Source organism: Hippocampus bargibanti, linkage group LG07 (assembly GCF_051943395.1).
Source record: "Hippocampus bargibanti isolate YZ-2025 linkage group LG07, ASM5194339v1, whole genome shotgun sequence".
Lineage (NCBI taxonomy): Eukaryota > Metazoa > Chordata > Actinopteri > Syngnathiformes > Syngnathidae > Hippocampus > Hippocampus bargibanti.
The window spans coordinates 3300881-3318198 of NC_142740.1; the positions used below are offsets into that span (position 1 = coordinate 3300881).

At 37.3% G+C, this 17318-nt stretch overlaps 1 protein-coding gene across 3 annotated transcripts in view; it reads right to left on the minus strand.

The window, feature by feature from the left end:
- Window positions 1–451: 451 nt before the first annotated feature.
- Window positions 452–17318, minus strand: part of tp63 (tumor protein p63) — a 76362-nt gene continuing 59495 nt past the window's right edge. For all 3 annotated transcript variants that reach the window (XM_089001859.1, XM_089001860.1, XM_089001861.1), the window contains 2 exons: window positions 2243–2336; window positions 452–2139 (listed from right to left, as the gene is read on the minus strand). In XM_089001859.1, the coding sequence (XP_088857985.1) occupies window positions 1849–2139; window positions 2243–2336 (385 nt within the window). In that variant the 3' untranslated portion in view covers window positions 452–1848. The remainder of the gene's footprint in view (window positions 2140–2242; window positions 2337–17318) is intronic.

Here is a 17318-nt window from a genome sequence, read left to right on the forward strand (position 1 = left end):
GCCTAGCCCTGCTGTCTTTGGGGACACCCTGAACTGTTCGTCACCCAATCAAAGTGACCTTGAGAGTTTTGAAAGGCGCTTATAGATGAAATGAAATGGATTATTATTATTATTATTATAACAAAGCTTCTGACAGTAGTTGCGAAACCTGTTGCGGCTCAATTTGACTTCATATACAGTAAAGTCTCGTTATATCGATATTCAAGGGAGCCCGAAAAATATCGATATAACCGGGACTATCGATATATCCGATATCGATATAACGAGACTTTACTGTATAAGGCGCAGGGTCATCTTTTGAAGAAAATCAAGGCTTTCGGGTGCGCCTTATACACCGGAAAATACGGTATGGACGATAAACCTGTCATCCTTCCGTATGTCATCCAATTAAAATCAATCCGTGATGACAAGTTTGGAACAAAATAAAATAATGCAAAATAAGACACGGCAGTTGGGTCAAGAAGAGTGTATATTTATTTTGCATTTATATCAAAATAGCTTCGACATATTTACAGTGTCAAAATTGTACCAAAAAAAAATGCTTAAAACGTACCGTTTTTTGGGTCTATTTCTAACTTTTCACTTTATTTCCTGATAAACAACAAAAAAAACTATACAACATGTACATACATGAATCCCACGTTATAATCCTCAACCAAAATACAAATTAAGAGAGTGGGTAACACTTAAAAAAAAAAAAATTGAAATGATGCTCATGAATGCTGTACAATAACACTTTGGCCTACAGGTGGCAGCAAAACCAGCTAAATAGAGAAAGATGTACAGTGATACCTGGGTTTACGAACCCCTTGGCTTACGAACTTTTCGGTTTACGAACGTTAAATTTATGAAAATTTTACCTTGGCATACAAACTATTTTTTGGGATACACACAATGAGTGATGAGTTTGCCCGTTCTAACAAAGAAATGGCAGCCGACTTTTTTTTTGTCCTCTATTCCCCGTCCCCAGTCTTTGATTAAAGCCACATGATTGGTCAAGAACGCAGTACTGAGTGGAAGGGGTGGTGATTTAGACATTAAAGAGATTACAGAGAGAAAGTAAATGGACAGAAAACTGTGAAATTTGGACTCGTTTCAACTTTGATAGTTCAAAGGCAGAGTGTAGACTGCAAGGTTAAAATATCCCGTCAATCAGGCTCCACAAATAACCTGCACAGGCCATCTGTACACTTGATGCAAAAATCTATCAACTCAGCTAAACAGAACACAATCGATGAGGAACAAGGTAAAATTATCGCAGAGAAAGCACTGACAAGTGATCAATCCAAGATGGTGAAAGAAAAAGGCTACGTTCCTCATCAAGTGTTTAATGCTGAGGAAACCGGCCATTCCATTTCATCAATCCATCAACAACCATCAAAAAAGGTAAATTAAATGACTTTATACAGTACAGTTTACTTCTTTAATTATAATACCGTAACACATTTATTATACATAAAATAAGGTATATATTGTGTAGTTTTAAGGCTTAGAAAATTAGAAAGTAGTTAGAAAATTATGTTTTATGGGGACCTGGGAACGGATTATTCTCATTTTAATGGTTTCCTATGGGAAATTAATTTTTGGGATACACACTTCACCTTACACACTGTCTGGGAACCAATTAAGTTCGTAAGCCAAGGTATCACTGTACTTGAAATGTACAATCAGGACTTGGAAATGCATTTTTTGAGGGGGTTTCAAAACACTTAAAAACAATTCTGAAGTGCTCTCTTGAAATGGGAACCGTGCAGGGGGGAAAAAAAAGAATAAGTGCACGTTTCAAACAAGGGAATGTTCGGAGATTTTTTGTAATTTTTTTTTGTGGGGTGCGACTTGGGTCCAGTCCTACTCTCCCTCCTCCTTGATGCGCTGCTGCTTGTTACGGCGCGAATCCAGGTCGAAGGAGAAATCGGACCAGTCGTCGCGTTGCGGGAAGGAGATGGTCTGGCGCAGCGTGAAGCGCACGGCGTCGATGACGCGTTCGCCGCGAGCCTCCGACGAGCTGACGGCCGACGCCCCGCTGGTGGTGCGAACGATATGGGGCGGGGGGGAGAAGTCCATGGCCTGTCGGTGCTCCAGGATGCCCTTCCAGATGGCGTGCTGGTACTCGGCGGGGATCTTGAGCCGCGACAGGTCCTAGTTAGTGGTCATGAGACACGGGGAGCGTTAGTTGGGGGGGCGGCGGCGGCAGCGCCGGGGCGGGGCTCCAATCGCTTGGGATTGACGACTGAGGGCTCACCTCCATGTTATAGTTCTCAATCTGGTAGATGTTGCTTAGACCCTGTGCTGTGAAGTAATCCAAGCAGCCTGCGCAGCCCAGACGAATGAGGAAGCTAAAGGGCGGTAGGGGGGAGGGGCAAAAAGAAAACTGGGTAAGTTGTAAAATTTTAGCAGGAGTCAAATAAGGCGTTTTTAGCCCGAAAAAAAAAACAAGTGTGTAAGGTGTTTTTAACCTGGAAAAAAAAAACGACCATGTATATAGTAAGGCATTTTTAACCCCCAAAAAATGACCATGTATAGTAAGGCGTTTTTGACCCGAAAAAAAAAGACTGTATAGTAAGGCGTTTTTAACCTGAAATAAGGGACCATGTGTGGTAAGGCGTTTTTTTTTTAGCCCAAACATGTATAGTAATGCGTTTCTGACCGGTAAAAAGCAACCATGTACATATAATAAGGCATTTTTAACCAGAAAAAAATGACAAGGAGTAATGTGTTTTTAGACCAAAAAAATGACCATTTATAGGAAGCGGTTTTTAACTTGAAAAAAGAACCATGTGTAGAAAGGCATTTTTTGCTGTAAAAAAACCACCATGTATAGTAAGATGTTTTTTTGCTGAAAAAAACAACCATGTATACTAAGGCATTTTTAACCTTGAAAAACGACCATGTATAGTAAGGCGTTTTTAGGTCAAAGAAAACGACCATATATAGTAAGGCGTTCTTAGGCGAAAAAAAAACAACCATGTATAGTAAGGCATTTTTAGCCCGAAAAAAACGACCATGTATAGTAAGACGTTTTTAGGCCAAAAAAAAACGACCATGTATACTAAGGCGTTTTTAGCTAAAAAAAAAACCGAGCATGTATAGTAAGGCGTTTTTAGCGGAAAAAAAACACCATTTATAGGAAGGCGTTTTTAGCCTTGAAAAATGACCATGTAGTAAGGCGTTTTTTTTTTTTTGAAAAAAATGACCATGTATACTAAGGCGTTTTTAGCTAAAAAAAACGAGCATGTATAGTAAGGCGTTTTTAGGCCAAAAAAACGACCATGTATAGTAAGGCGTTTTTAGCCCGAAAAAAACGACCATGTATAGTAAGGTGTTTTTAGCCGAAAAAAAAACGACCATGTATAGTAAGGCGGTTTTTTTTTTCAGAAAAAAATGACCATGTATACTAAGGCGTTTTTAGCTAAAAAAAACGACCATGTATAGTAAGGCGTTTTTAGCCCGAAAAAATGACCATGTATAGTAAGGCGTTTTTAGGCCAACAAAACGGCCATGTATCGTAAGGCGTTTTTAGCCCGAAAAAAACGACCATGTATAGTAAGGCGTTTTTAGGCCAAAAAAACGGCCATGTATAGTAAGGCGTTTTTAGCCCGAAAAAAACGACCATGTATAGTAAGGCATTTTTAGGCCAACAAAACGACCATGTATAGCAAGGCGTTTTTAGGCCAAAAAACGACCATGTATAGTAAGGCATTTTTAATCCAAAAAACGATCATGTATAGTAAGGCATTTTTAGCTGAAAAAAAAACGACCATGTATAGTAAGGCATTTTTAGCCTTGAAAAAACAACCATGTATAGTAAGGCGTTTTTAGGCCAAAAAAACGACCATGTATAGTAAGGCATTTTTAGGCCAACAAAATGACCATGTATAGTAAGGCATTTTTAGCTGAAAGAAAACGACCATGTATAGTAAGGCATTTTTAGCCTTGAAAAAACAACCATGTATAGTAAGGCATTTTTAGCCTTGAAAAAACAACCATGTATAGTAAGGCGTTTTTAGCCCGAAAAAAACGACCATGTATAGTAAGGCATTTTTTTTCTGAAAAAAATGACCATGTATACTAAGGCATTTTTAGCCTTGAAAAAACGACCATGTATAGTAAGGCATTTTTAGCCTTGAAAAAACAACCATGTATAGTAAGGCGTTTTTAGCCCGAAAAAAACGACCATGTATAGTAAGGCATTTTTAGCCTTGAAAAAACAACCATGTATAGTAAGGCGTTTTTTTTCTGAAAAAAATGACCATGTATACTAAGGCGTTTTTAGCTAAAAAAAAACGAGCATGTATAGTAAGGCGTTTTTAGGCCAAAAAAACAACCATGTATAGTAAGGCGTTTTTAGCCGAAAAAAACGACCATGTATAGTAAGGCGTTTTTAGGCCAAAAAAACGAGCATGTATAGTAAGGCGTTTTTTGCTGAAAAAACGAGCATGTATAGTAAGGCGTTTTTTGCTGAAAAAAAAAACAATGTTTACTATGGCGTTTTTAGCTAAAAAAAACGACCATTTATAGTAAGGCGTTTTTAGCCTTGAAAAAACAACCATGTATAGTAAGGCGTTTTTCGCCCGAAAAAAACGACCATGTATAGTAAGGCATTTTTAGCCTTGAAAAAAATGACCATGTATACTAAGGCGTTTTTAGCTAAAAAACGACCATGTATAGTAAGGCGTTTTTAGCCCGAAAAAATGACCATGTATAGTAAGGCGTTTTTAGGCCAACAAAACGGCCATGTATAGTAAGGCGTTTTTAGCCCGAAAAAAAACGACCATGTATAGTAAGGTCTGTGTAAGCTCTCAGTCGTACAGGAGTGGTCCATCGATGAGAAGGTTTCTTCAGCCGTCATCTGTACAAAAGTGAAGGTTTCGGACGTTTCGCCTCCTATCCAAGAGGCTTCGTCAGCGAGTCAGTTCGCTGACGAAGCCTCTTGGATAGGAGGCGAAACGTCCGAAACCTTCACTTTTGCACAGATGACGGCTGAAGAAACCTTCTCATCCATGTATAGTAAGGCATTTTTAGGCCAACAAAACGGCCATGTATAGCAAGGCGTTTTTAGGCCAAAAAAACGACCATGTATAGTAAGGCATTTTTAGCTGAAAAAAAACGACCATGTATAGTAAGGTGTTTTTAGCCCGAAAAAAACGACCATGTATAGTAAGGCGTTTTTAGGCCAAAAAAACGACCATGTATAGTAAGGCATTTTTAGCTGAAAGAAAACGACCATGTATAGTAAGGCATTTTTAGCCTTGAAAAAACAACCATGTATAGTAAGGCATTTTTTTTCTGAAAAAAATGACCATGTATACTAAGGCATTTTTAGCCTTGAAAAAACGACCATGTATAGTAAGGCATTTTTAGCCTTGAAAAAACAACCATGTATAGTAAGGCGTTTTTAGCCCGAAAAAAACGACCATGTATAGTAAGGCATTTTTAGCCTTGAAAAAACAACCATGTATAGTAAGGCGTTTTTAGCCCGAAAAAAACGACCATGTATAGTAAGGCATTTTTAGCCTTGAAAAAACAACCATGTATAGTAAGGCGTTTTTTTTCTGAAAAAAATGACCATGTATACTAAGGCGTTTTTAGCTAAAAAAAAACGAGCATGTATAGTAAGGCGTTTTTAGGCCAAAAAAACAACCATGTATAGTAAGGCGTTTTTAGCCGAAAAAAACGACCATGTATAGTAAGGCGTTTTTAGGCCAAAAAAACGAGCATGTATAGTAAGGCGTTTTTTGCTGAAAAAACGAGCATGTATAGTAAGGCGTTTTTTGCTGAAAAAAAAAAACAATGTTTACTATGGCGTTTTTAGCTAAAAAAAACGACCATTTATAGTAAGGCGTTTTTAGCCTTGAAAAAACAACCATGTATAGTAAGGCGTTTTTCGCCCGAAAAAAACGACCATGTATAGTAAGGCATTTTTAGCCTTGAAAAAAATGACCATGTATACTAAGGCGTTTTTAGCTAAAAAACGACCATGTATAGTAAGGCGTTTTTAGCCCGAAAAAATGACCATGTATAGTAAGGCGTTTTTAGGCCAACAAAACGGCCATGTATAGTAAGGCGTTTTTAGCCCGAAAAAAAACGACCATGTATAGTAAGGCGTTTTTAGGCCAACAAAACGGCCATGTATAGCAAGGCGTTTTTAGGCCAAAAAACGACCATGTATAGTAAGGCATTTTTAGCTGAAAAAAAACGACCATGTATAGTAAGGTGTTTTTAGCCCGAAAAAAACGACCATGTATAGTAAGGCGTTTTTAGGCCAAAAAAACGACCATGTATAGTAAGGCATTTTTAGCCTTGAAAAAACAACCATGTATAGTCAGGCGTTTTTTTTCTGAAAAAAATGACCATGTATACTAAGGCGTTTTTAGCTAAAAAAAAACGAGCATGTATAGTAAGGCGTTTTTAGGCCAAAAAAACAACCATGTATAGTACGGCGTTTTTAGCCGAAAAAAACGACCATGTATAGTAAGGGGTTTTTAGGCCAAAAAAACGAGCATGTATAGTAAGGCGTTTTTTGCTGAAAAAAAAACAATGTTTACTATGGCGTTTTTAGCTAAAAAAAACGACCATTTATAGTAAGGCGTTTTTAGCCTTGAAAAAACAACCATGTATAGTAAGGCGTTTTTCGCCCGAAAAAAACGACCATGTATAGTAAGGCATTTTTAGCCTTGAAAAAAACGACCATGTATAGTAAGGCGTTTTTAGCTGAAAAAAACAACCATGTATAGCAAGGCGTTTTTAGCCGAAAAAAACGACCATGTATAGTAAGGCGTTTTTAGCTGAAAAAAACAACCATGTATAGCAAGGCATTTTTAGCCGAAAAAAACAACCATGTATAGCAAGGCGTTTTTAGCCCGAAAAAAAACAACCATGTATAGTAAGGCGTTTTTAGCCCGAAAAAATGACCATGTATAGTAAGGCGTTTTTAGGCCAACAAAACGGCCATGTATAGTAAGGCGTTTTTTAGGCCAAAAAAACAACCATGTATAGTAAGGCGTTTTTAGCCCGAAAAAAATGACCATGTATAGTAAGGCGTTTTTAGCACGAAAAAAATGACCATTTATAGTAAGGCGTTTTTAGCCCGAAAAAAAAACAACCATGTATAGTAAGGCGCTTTTAGCCTGAAAAAAACGACCATATATAGTAAGGCGTTTTTTAGGCCAAAAAAACAACCATGTATAGTAAGGCGTTTTTAGCCCGAAAAAAATGACCATGTATAGTAAGGCGTTTTTAGCACGAAAAAAACGACCATGTATAGTAAGGCGTTTTTAGCCCGAAAAAATGACCATGTATAGTAAGGCGTTTTTAGGCCAACAAAACGGCCATGTATAGTAAGGCGTTTTTAGCCCGAAAAAAACGACCATGTATAGTAAGCCGTTTTTAGGCCAACAAAACGACCATGTATAGTAAGGTGTTTTTAGCCCGAAAAAAACGACCATGTATAGTAAGGCGTTTTAGGTCCAAAAAACGACCATGTATAGTAAGGCGTTTTTAGGCCAAAAAAAAACGACCATGTATAGTAAGCCGTTTTTAGGCCAAAAAAACGACCATATATAGTAAGGCGTTTTTGGCTCAAAAAAACGACCATATATAGTAAGCCATTTTTAGCCCGAAAAAAACAACCATGTATAGTAAGGCATTTTTAGGCCAACAAAACGACCATGTATAGTAAGGCGTTTTTAGCCCGAAAAAAACGACCATGTATAGTAAGGCGTTTTTAGGCCAACAAAACGGCCATGTATAGCAAGGCGTTTTTAGGCCAAAAAACGACCATGTATAGTAAGGCATTTTTAGCTGAAAAAAAACGACCATGGATAGTAAGGTGTTTTTAGCCCGAAAAAAACGACCATGTATAGTAAGGCGTTTTTAGGCCAAAAAAACGACCATGTATAGTAAGGCATTTTTAGCTGAAAAAAAACGACCATGTATACTAAGGCATTTTTAGCCTTGAAAAAACGACCATGTATAGTAAGGCATTTTTTTTCTGAAAAAAATGACCATCTATACTAAGGCATTTTTAGCCTTGAAAAAACGACCATGTATAGTAAGGCATTTTTAGCCTTGAAAAAACAACCATGTATACTAAGGTGTTTTTAACCAGAAAAAAACCCCACCATGTATAGTCAGGCGTTTTTGACCCTAACAAAAGGCGTTTTTTGGTGTGAACAATACATTGTTGGTGTGGGGAAAAAATTGCAGACAGTGAACAGTCGCTGGTAGTGTAGAGGTGCACTCACTAGCTGTGGGTGCAGGCAATCTGGGTTCAAACCCCTTCCGCTCAGTCACATCTAAACCTTAAAGTTGAACATCAAACACTTGCTTTTTTCTTGGGAAACCGCAACAGTTGATGTTAAGTATGACTAAAGTGCAAAACAAGCCATAGTCACTGGTAGTCTAGTGGTACATTCACTGGCTTTGGGTGCAGGCAGTGCAGGATCAAACACCGCTCAGTGACACCATAAATGTGTGTTCCAATGCCTTGCAATAGGTGACCACAAGTACTTATTTTTGACCTGAACAACCATATATAGTAAGGCGTTTTTAGCCTGAAAATAATTAAAAAATGACCATGTATCGTAAGGCATTTTTTGCCTTCAAAAACCGACCATGTATAGTAAGGCGTTTTTAGGCCAAAAAAACGACCATGTATAGTAAGGCATTTTTAGGCCAAAAAAAACACAATGTATAGTTAGTAGTTTTTTTGGCCAAATAACAACCATGTATAGTAAGGCATTTTTAGCCCGAAAAAAACGACCATGTATAGTAAGGCATTTTTAGCCGAAAAAACGACCATGTATAGTAAGGCGTTTTTAGCCCGAAAAAAACAACCATGTATAGTAAGGCATTTTTATCAGAAAAAAACGACCATGTATAGTAAGGCGTTTTTAGCCCGAAAAAAACGACCATGTATAGTAAGGCGTTTTTAGCCCAAAAAAACGACCATGTATAGTAAGGCATTTTTAGCAGAAAAAAACGACCATGTATAGTAAGGCGTTTTTAGCCCGAAAAAAACGACCATGTATAGTAAGGCATTTTTAGGCCAACAAAACGACCATGTATAGTAAGGTGTTTTTAGCCCGAAAAAAAACGACCATGTATAGTAAGGCGTTTTTAGGCCCAAAAAACAACCATGTATAGTAAGGCGTTTTTAGGCCAAAAAAACAACCATGTATAGTAAGGCATTTTTAGCCGAAAAAACGACCATGTATAGTAAGGCATTTTTAGGCCAAAAAAACGACCATGTATAGTAAGGCGTTTTTAGGCCGAAAAAAACGACCATGTATAGTAAGGCATTTTTATCAGAAAAAAACGACCATGTATAGTAAGGCATTTTTAGGCCAACAAAACGACCATGTATAGTAAGGCATTTTTAGGCCAACAAAACGACCATGTATAGTAAGGCGTTTTTAGCCGAAAAAAACGACCATGTATAGTAAGGCGTTTTTAGCCCGAAAAAAACGACCATGTATAGTAAGGCGTTTTTATCAGAAAAAAACGACCATGTATAGTAAGGCATTTTTATCAGAAAAAAACGACCATGTATAGTAAGGCATTTTTAGGCCAACAAAACGACCATGTATAGTAAGGCATTTTTAGGCCAACAAAACGACCATGTATAGTAAGGCGTTTTTAGCCCAAAAAAACGACCATGTATAGTAAGGCGTTTTTAGCCCGAAAAAAACGACCATGTATAGTAAGGCGTTTTTAGGCCCAAAAAACAACCATGTATAGTAAGGCATTTTTAGCCGAAAAAAACGACCATGTATAGTAAGGCATTTTTAGCCGAAAAAACGACCATGTATAGTAAGGCGTTTTTAGGCCGTAAAAAACGACCATGTATAGTAAGGCATTTTTAGGCCCAAAAAACGACCATGTATAGTAAGGCATTTTTAGGCCAACAAAACGACCATGTATAGTAAGGTGTTTTTAGCCCGAAAAAAACGACCATGTATAGTAAGGCGTTTTTAGGCCCAAAAAACGACCATGTATAGTAAGGCATTTTTAGGCCGAAAAAAACGACCATGTATAGTAAGGCATTTTTATCAGAAAAAAACGACCATGTATAGTAAGGTGTTTTTAGCCCGAAAAAAACGACCATGTATAGTAAGGCGTTTTTAGCCCGAAAAAAACGACCATGTATAGTAAGGCATTTTTAGGCCCAAAAAACGACCATGTATAGTAAGGCGTTTTTAGGCCAAAAAAACAACCATGTATAGTAAGGCATTTTTAGCCCGAAAAAAACGACCATGTATAGTAAGGCATTTTTAGCCGAAAAAACGACCATGTATAGTAAGGCGTTTTTAGCCCGAAAAAAACGACCATGTATAGTAAGGCATTTTTATCAGAAAAAAAACGACCATGTATAGTAAGGCATTTTTAGGCCAACAAAACGACCATGTATAGTAAGGCGTTTTTAGCCCGAAAAAAACGACCATGTATAGTAAGGCGTTTTTAGGCCAACAAAACGACCATGTATAGTAAGGTGTTTTTAGGCCCAAAAAACGACCATGTATAGTAAGGCGTTTTTAGGCCAAAAAAACAACCATGTATAGTAAGGCATTTTTAGCCCGAAAAAAACAACCATGTATAGTAAGGCGTTTTTAGGCCAAAAAAACGACCATGTATAGTAAGGCGTTTTTAGCCCGAAAAAAACGACCATGTATAGTAAGGCGTTTTTAGCCCGAAAAAAACGACCATGTATAGTAAGGCGTTTTTAGCCCGAAAAAAACGACCATGTATAGTAAGGCATTTGTATCAGAAAAAAACGACCATGTTTAGTAAGGCATTTTTAGGCCAACAAAACGACCATGTATAGTAAGGCGTTTTTAGCCCGAAAAAAACGACCATGTATAGTAAGGCGTTTTTAGGCCAACAAAACGACCATGTATAGTAAGGCGTTTTTAGCCCGAAAAAAACGACCATGTATAGTAAGGCATTTTTAGGCCAACAAAACGACCATGTATAGTAAGGCGTTTTTAGCCCGAAAAAATGACCATGTATAGTAAGGCATTTTTAGGCCAACAAAACGACCATGTATAGTAAGGCGTTTTTAGGCCAAAAAAACGACCATGTATAGTAAGGCATTTTTAGCAGAAAAAAACGACCATGTATAGTAAGGCGTTTTTAGCCCGAAAAAAACGACCATGTATAGTAAGGCGTTTTTAGGCCCAAAAAACGACCATGTATAGTAAGGCGTTTTTAGCCCAAAAAAACGACCATGTATAGTAAGGCATTTTTAGCAGAAAAAAACGACCATGTATAGTAAGGCGTTTTTAGCCCGAAAAAAACGACCATGTATAGTAAGGCGTTTTTAGGCCCAAAAAACGACCATGTATAGTAAGGCGTTTTTAGCCCAAAAAAACGACCATGTATAGTAAGGCATTTTTAGCCGAAAAAACGACCATGTATAGTAAGGCGTTTTTAGCCCGAAAAAAACGACCATGTATAGTAAGGCATTTTTATCAGAAAAAAACGACCATGTATAGTAAGGCATTTTTAGGCCAACAAAACGACCATGTATAGTAAGGCGTTTTTAGCCCGAAAAAAACGACCATGTATAGTAAGGCGTTTTTAGGCCAACAAAACGACCATGTATAGTAAGGTGTTTTTAGCCCGAAAAAAACGACCATGTATAGTAAGGCGTTTTTAGCCCGAAAAAAACGACCATGTATAGTAAGGCGTTTTTAGCCCGAAAAAAACGACCATGTATAGTAAGGCATTTTTATCAGAAAAAAACGACCATGTATAGTAAGGCATTTTTAGGCCAACAAAACGACCATGTATAGTAAGGCGTTTTTAGCCCGAAAAAAACGACCATGTATAGTAAGGCGTTTTTAGGCCAACAAAACGACCATGTATAGTAAGGTGTTTTTAGCCCGAAAAAAACGACCATGTATAGTAAGGCGTTTTTAGGCCAACAAAACGACCATGTATAGTAAGGTGTTTTTAGCCCGAAAAAAACGACCATGTATAGTAAGGCGTTTTTAGGCCAAAAAAACGACCATGTATAGTAAGCCGTTTTTAGGCCAAAAAAACGACCATGTATAGTAAGGCATTTTTAGGCCAACAAAACGACCATGTATAGTAAGGCGTTTTTAGCCCGAAAAAATGACCATGTATAGTAAGGCATTTTTAGGCCAACAAAACGACCATGTATAGTAAGGCATTTTTAGGCCAACAAAACGACCATGTATAGTAAGGCATTTTTAGCAGAAAAAAACGACCATGTATAGTAAGGTGTTTTTAGCCTGAAAAAAACGACCATGTATAGTAAGGCGTTTTTAGGCCCAAAAAACGACCATGTATAGTAAGGCGTTTTTAGCCCGAAAAAAAACGACCATGTATAGTAAGGCGTTTTTAGCCCGAAAAAAACGACCATGTATAGTAAGGCATTTTTATCAGAAAAAAACGACCATGTATAGTAAGGCATTTTTAGCAGAAAAAAACGACCATGTATAGTAAGGCGTTTTTAGCCCGAAAAAAACGACCATGTATAGTAAGGCGTTTTTAGGCCCAAAAAACAACCATGTATAGTAAGGCGTTTTTAGGCCAAAAAAACAACCATGTATAGTAAGGCATTTTTAGCCGAAAAAACGACCATGTATAGTAAGGCATTTTTAGCCGAAAAAAACGACCATGTATAGTAAGGCGTTTTTAGCCCGAAAAAAACGACCATGTATAGTAAGGCGTTTTTAGCCCGAAAAAAACGACCATGTATAGTAAGGCATTTTTATCAGAAAAAAACGACCATGTATAGTAAGGCATTTTTAGGCCAACAAAACGACCATGTATAGTAAGGCGTTTTTAGCCGAAAAAAACGACCATGTATAGTAAGGCGTTTTTAGGCCAACAAAACGACCATGTATAGTAAGGCGTTTTTAGCTGAAAAAAACGTCCATGTATAGTAAGGCGTTTTTAGCCCGAAAAAAACGACCATGTATAGTAAGGCATTTTTATCAGAAAAAAACGACCATGTATAGTAAGGCGTTTTTAGCCCGAAAAAAACGACCATGTATAGTAAGGCATTTTTATCAGAAAAAAACGACCATGTATAGTAAGGCATTTTTAGGCCAACAAAACGACCATGTATAGTAAGGCGTTTTTAGCCCGAAAAAAACGACCATGTATAGTAAGGCGTTTTTAGGCCAAAAAAACGACCATGTATAGTAAGGCATTTTTAGGCCAAAAAAACGACCATGTATAGTAAGGCGTTTTTAGCCCGAAAAAAACGACCATGTATAGTAAGGCATTTTTAGGCCAACAAAACGACCATGTATAGTAAGCCGTTTTTAGGCCAAAAAAACGACCATGTATAGTAAGGCATTTTTAGCAGAAAAAAACGACCATGTATAGTAAGGCGTTTTTAGCCCGAAAAAAACGACCATGTATAGTAAGGCATTTTTAGGCCAACAAAACGACCATGTATAGTAAGGCATTTTTAGCAGAAAAAAACGACCATGTATAGTAAGGTGTTTTTAGCCCGAAAAAAACGACCATGTATAGTAAGGCGTTTTTAGGCCAAAAAAACGACCATGTATAGTAAGGCGTTTTTAGCCCGAAAAAAACGACCATGTATAGTAAGGCGTTTTTAGCCCGAAAAAAACGACCATGTATAGTAAGGCATTTTTATCAGAAAAAAACAACCATGTATAGTAAGGCATTTTTAGCAGAAAAAAACGACCATGTATAGTAAGGCGTTTTTAGCCCGAAAAAAACGACCATGTATAGTAAGGCATTTTTAGCAGAAAAAAACGACCATGTATAGTAAGGCATTTTTAGCAGAAAAAAACGACCATGTATAGTAAGGCGTTTTTAGCCCGAAAAAAACGACCATGTATAGTAAGGCGTTTTTAGGCCCAAAAAACAACCATGTATAGTAAGGCGTTTTTAGGCCAAAAAAACAACCATGTATAGCAAGGCATTTTTAGCCGAAAAAACGACCATGTATAGTAAGGCATTTTTAGGCCCAAAAAACGACCATGTATAGTAAGGCGTTTTTAGCCCGAAAAAAACGACCATGTATAGTAAGGCATTTTTATCAGAAAAAAACGACCATGTATAGTAAGGCATTTTTAGCAGAAAAAAACGACCATGTATAGTAAGGCGTTTTTAGCCCGAAAAAAACGACCATGTATAGTAAGGCGTTTTTAGGCCCAAAAAACAACCATGTATAGTAAGGCGTTTTTAGGCCAAAAAAACAACCATGTATAGTAAGGCGTTTTTAGCCCGAAAAAAACGACCATGTATAGTAAGGCATTTTTAGGCCAACAAAACGACCATGTATAGTAAGGCGTTTTTAGCCCGAAAAAAACGACCATGGATAGTAAGGCGTTTTTAGGCCAACAAAACGACCATTTTTATCAGAAAAGGCGTTTTTAGGCCAAAAAAACAACCATGTATAGCAAGGCATTTTTAGCCGAAAAAACGACCATGTATAGTAAGGCATTTTTAGGCCAACAAAACGACCATGTATAGTAAGGCATTTTTAGCAGAAAAAAACGACCATGTATAGTAAGGTGTTTTTAGCCCGAAAAAAACGACCATGTATAGTAAGGCGTTTTTAGCCCGAAAAAACGACCATGTATAGTAAGGCGTTTTTAGCCCGAAAAAAACGACCATGTATAGTAAGGCGTTTTTAGCCCGAAAAAAACGACCATGTATAGTAAGGCATTTTTATCAGAAAAAAACGACCATGTATAGTAAGGCATTTTTAGCAGAAAAAAACGACCATGTATAGTAAGGCGTTTTTAGCCCGAAAAAAAACGACCATGTATAGTAAGGCATTTTTATCAGAAAAAAACGACCATGTATAGTAAGGCATTTTTAGCAGAAAAAAACGACCATGTATAGTAAGGCGTTTTTAGCCCGAAAAAAACGACCATGTATAGTAAGGCGTTTTTAGGCCCAAAAAACAACCATGTATAGTAAGGCGTTTTTAGGCCAAAAAAACAACCATGTATAGCAAGGCATTTTTAGCCGAAAAAACGACCATGTATAGTAAGGCATTTTTAGGCCCAAAAAACGACCATGTATAGTAAGGCGTTTTTAGCCCGAAAAAAACGACCATGTATAGTAAGGCATTTTTATCAGAAAAAAACGACCATGTATAGTAAGGCATTTTTAGCAGAAAAAAACGACCATGTATAGTAAGGCGTTTTTAGCCCGAAAAAAACGACCATGTATAGTAAGGCGTTTTTAGGCCCAAAAAACAACCATGTATAGTAAGGCGTTTTTAGGCCAAAAAAACAACCATGTATAGTAAGGCATTTTTAGCCGAAAAAACGACCATGTATAGTAAGGCATTTTTAGGCCCAAAAAACGACCATGTATAGTAAGGCGTTTTTAGCCCGAAAAAAACGACCATGTATAGTAAGGCGTTTTTAGCCCGAAAAAAACGACCATGTATAGTAAGGCATTTTTATCAGAAAAAAACGACCATGTATAGTAAGGCATTTTTATCAGAAAAAAACGACCATGTATAGTAAGGCATTTTTAGGCCAACAAAACGACCATGTATAGTAAGGCGTTTTTAGCCGAAAAAAACGACCATGTATAGTAAGGCGTTTTTAGCCCGAAAAAAACGACCATGTATAGTAAGGCGTTTTTAGGCCCAAAAAACAACCATGTATAGTAAGGCGTTTTTAGGCCAAAAAAACAACCATGTATAGTAAGGCATTTTTAGCCGAAAAAACGACCATGTATAGTAAGGCATTTTTAGCCGAAAAAACGACCATGTATAGTAAGGCGTTTTTAGCCCGAAAAAAACGACCATGTATAGTAAGGCATTTTTAGGCCAACAAAACGACCATGTATAGTAAGGCGTTTTTAGCCCGAAAAAAACGACCATGTATAGTAAGGCGTTTTTAGGCCAACAAAACGACCATGTATAGTAAGGTGTTTTTAGCCCGAAAAAAACGACCATGTATAGTAAGGCGTTTTTAGCCCGAAAAAAACGACCATGTATAGTAAGGCGTTTTTAGGCCAACAAAACGACCATGTATAGTAAGGTGTTTTTAGCCCGAAAAAAACGACCATGTATAGTAAGGCGTTTTTAGCTGAAAAAAACGTCCATGTATAGTAAGGCGTTTTTAGCCCGAAAAAAACGACCATGTATAGTAAGGCATTTTTATCAGAAAAAAACGACCATGTATAGTAAGGCATTTTTAGGCCAACAAAACGACCATGTATAGCAAGGCGTTTTTAGCCCGAAAAAAACGACCATGTATAGTAAGGCGTTTTTAGGCCAACAAAACGACCATGTATAGTAAGGTGTTTTTAGGCCAACAAAACGACCATGTATAGTAAGGCATTTTTAGCTGAAAAAAACGACCATGTATAGTAAGGCGTTTTTAGCCCGAAAAAAACGACCATGTATAGTAAGGCATTTTTATCAGAAAAAAACGACCATGTATAGTAAGGCATTTTTAGGCCAACAAAACGACCATGTATAGCAAGGCGTTTTTAGCCCGAAAAAATGACCATGTATAGTAAGGCATTTTTAAGCCAACAAAACGACCATGTATAGTAAGGCGTTTTTAGCCCGAAAAAAACGACCATGTATAGTAAGGCGTTTTTAGGCCCAAAAAACAACCATGTATAGTAAGGCGTTTTTAGGCCAAAAAAACAACCATGTATAGTAAGGCATTTTTAGCAGAAAAAAACGACCATGTATAGTAAGGCATTTTTAGCAGAAAAAAACGACCATGTATAGTAAGGCGTTTTTAGCCCGAAAAAAACGACCATGTATAGTAAGGCATTTTTATCAGAAAAAAACGACCATGTATAGTAAGGCATTTTTAGCAGAAAAAAACGACCATGTATAGTAAGGCGTTTTTAGCCCGAAAAAAACGACCATGTATAGTAAGGCGTTTTTAGGCCCAAAAAACAACCATGTATAGTAAGGCGTTTTTAGGCCAAAAAAACAACCATGTATAGTAAGGCATTTTTAGCCGAAAAAAACGACCATGTATAGTAAGGCATTTTTAGGCCCAAAAAACGACCATGTATAGTAAGGCGTTTTTAGCCCGAAAAAAACGACCATGTATAGTAAGGCGTTTTTAGCCCGAAAAAAACGACCATGTATAGTAAGGCATTTTTATCAGAAAAAAACGACCATGTATAGTAAGGCATTTTTAGCAGAAAAAAACGACCATGTATAGTAAGGCGTTTTTAGGCCGAAAAAAACGACCATGTATAGTAAGGCGTTTTTAGGCCCAAAAAACGACCATGTATAGTAAGGCGTTTTTAGGCCAAAAAAACAACCATGTATAGTAAGGCGTTTTTAGCCGAAAAAACGACCATGTATAGTAAGG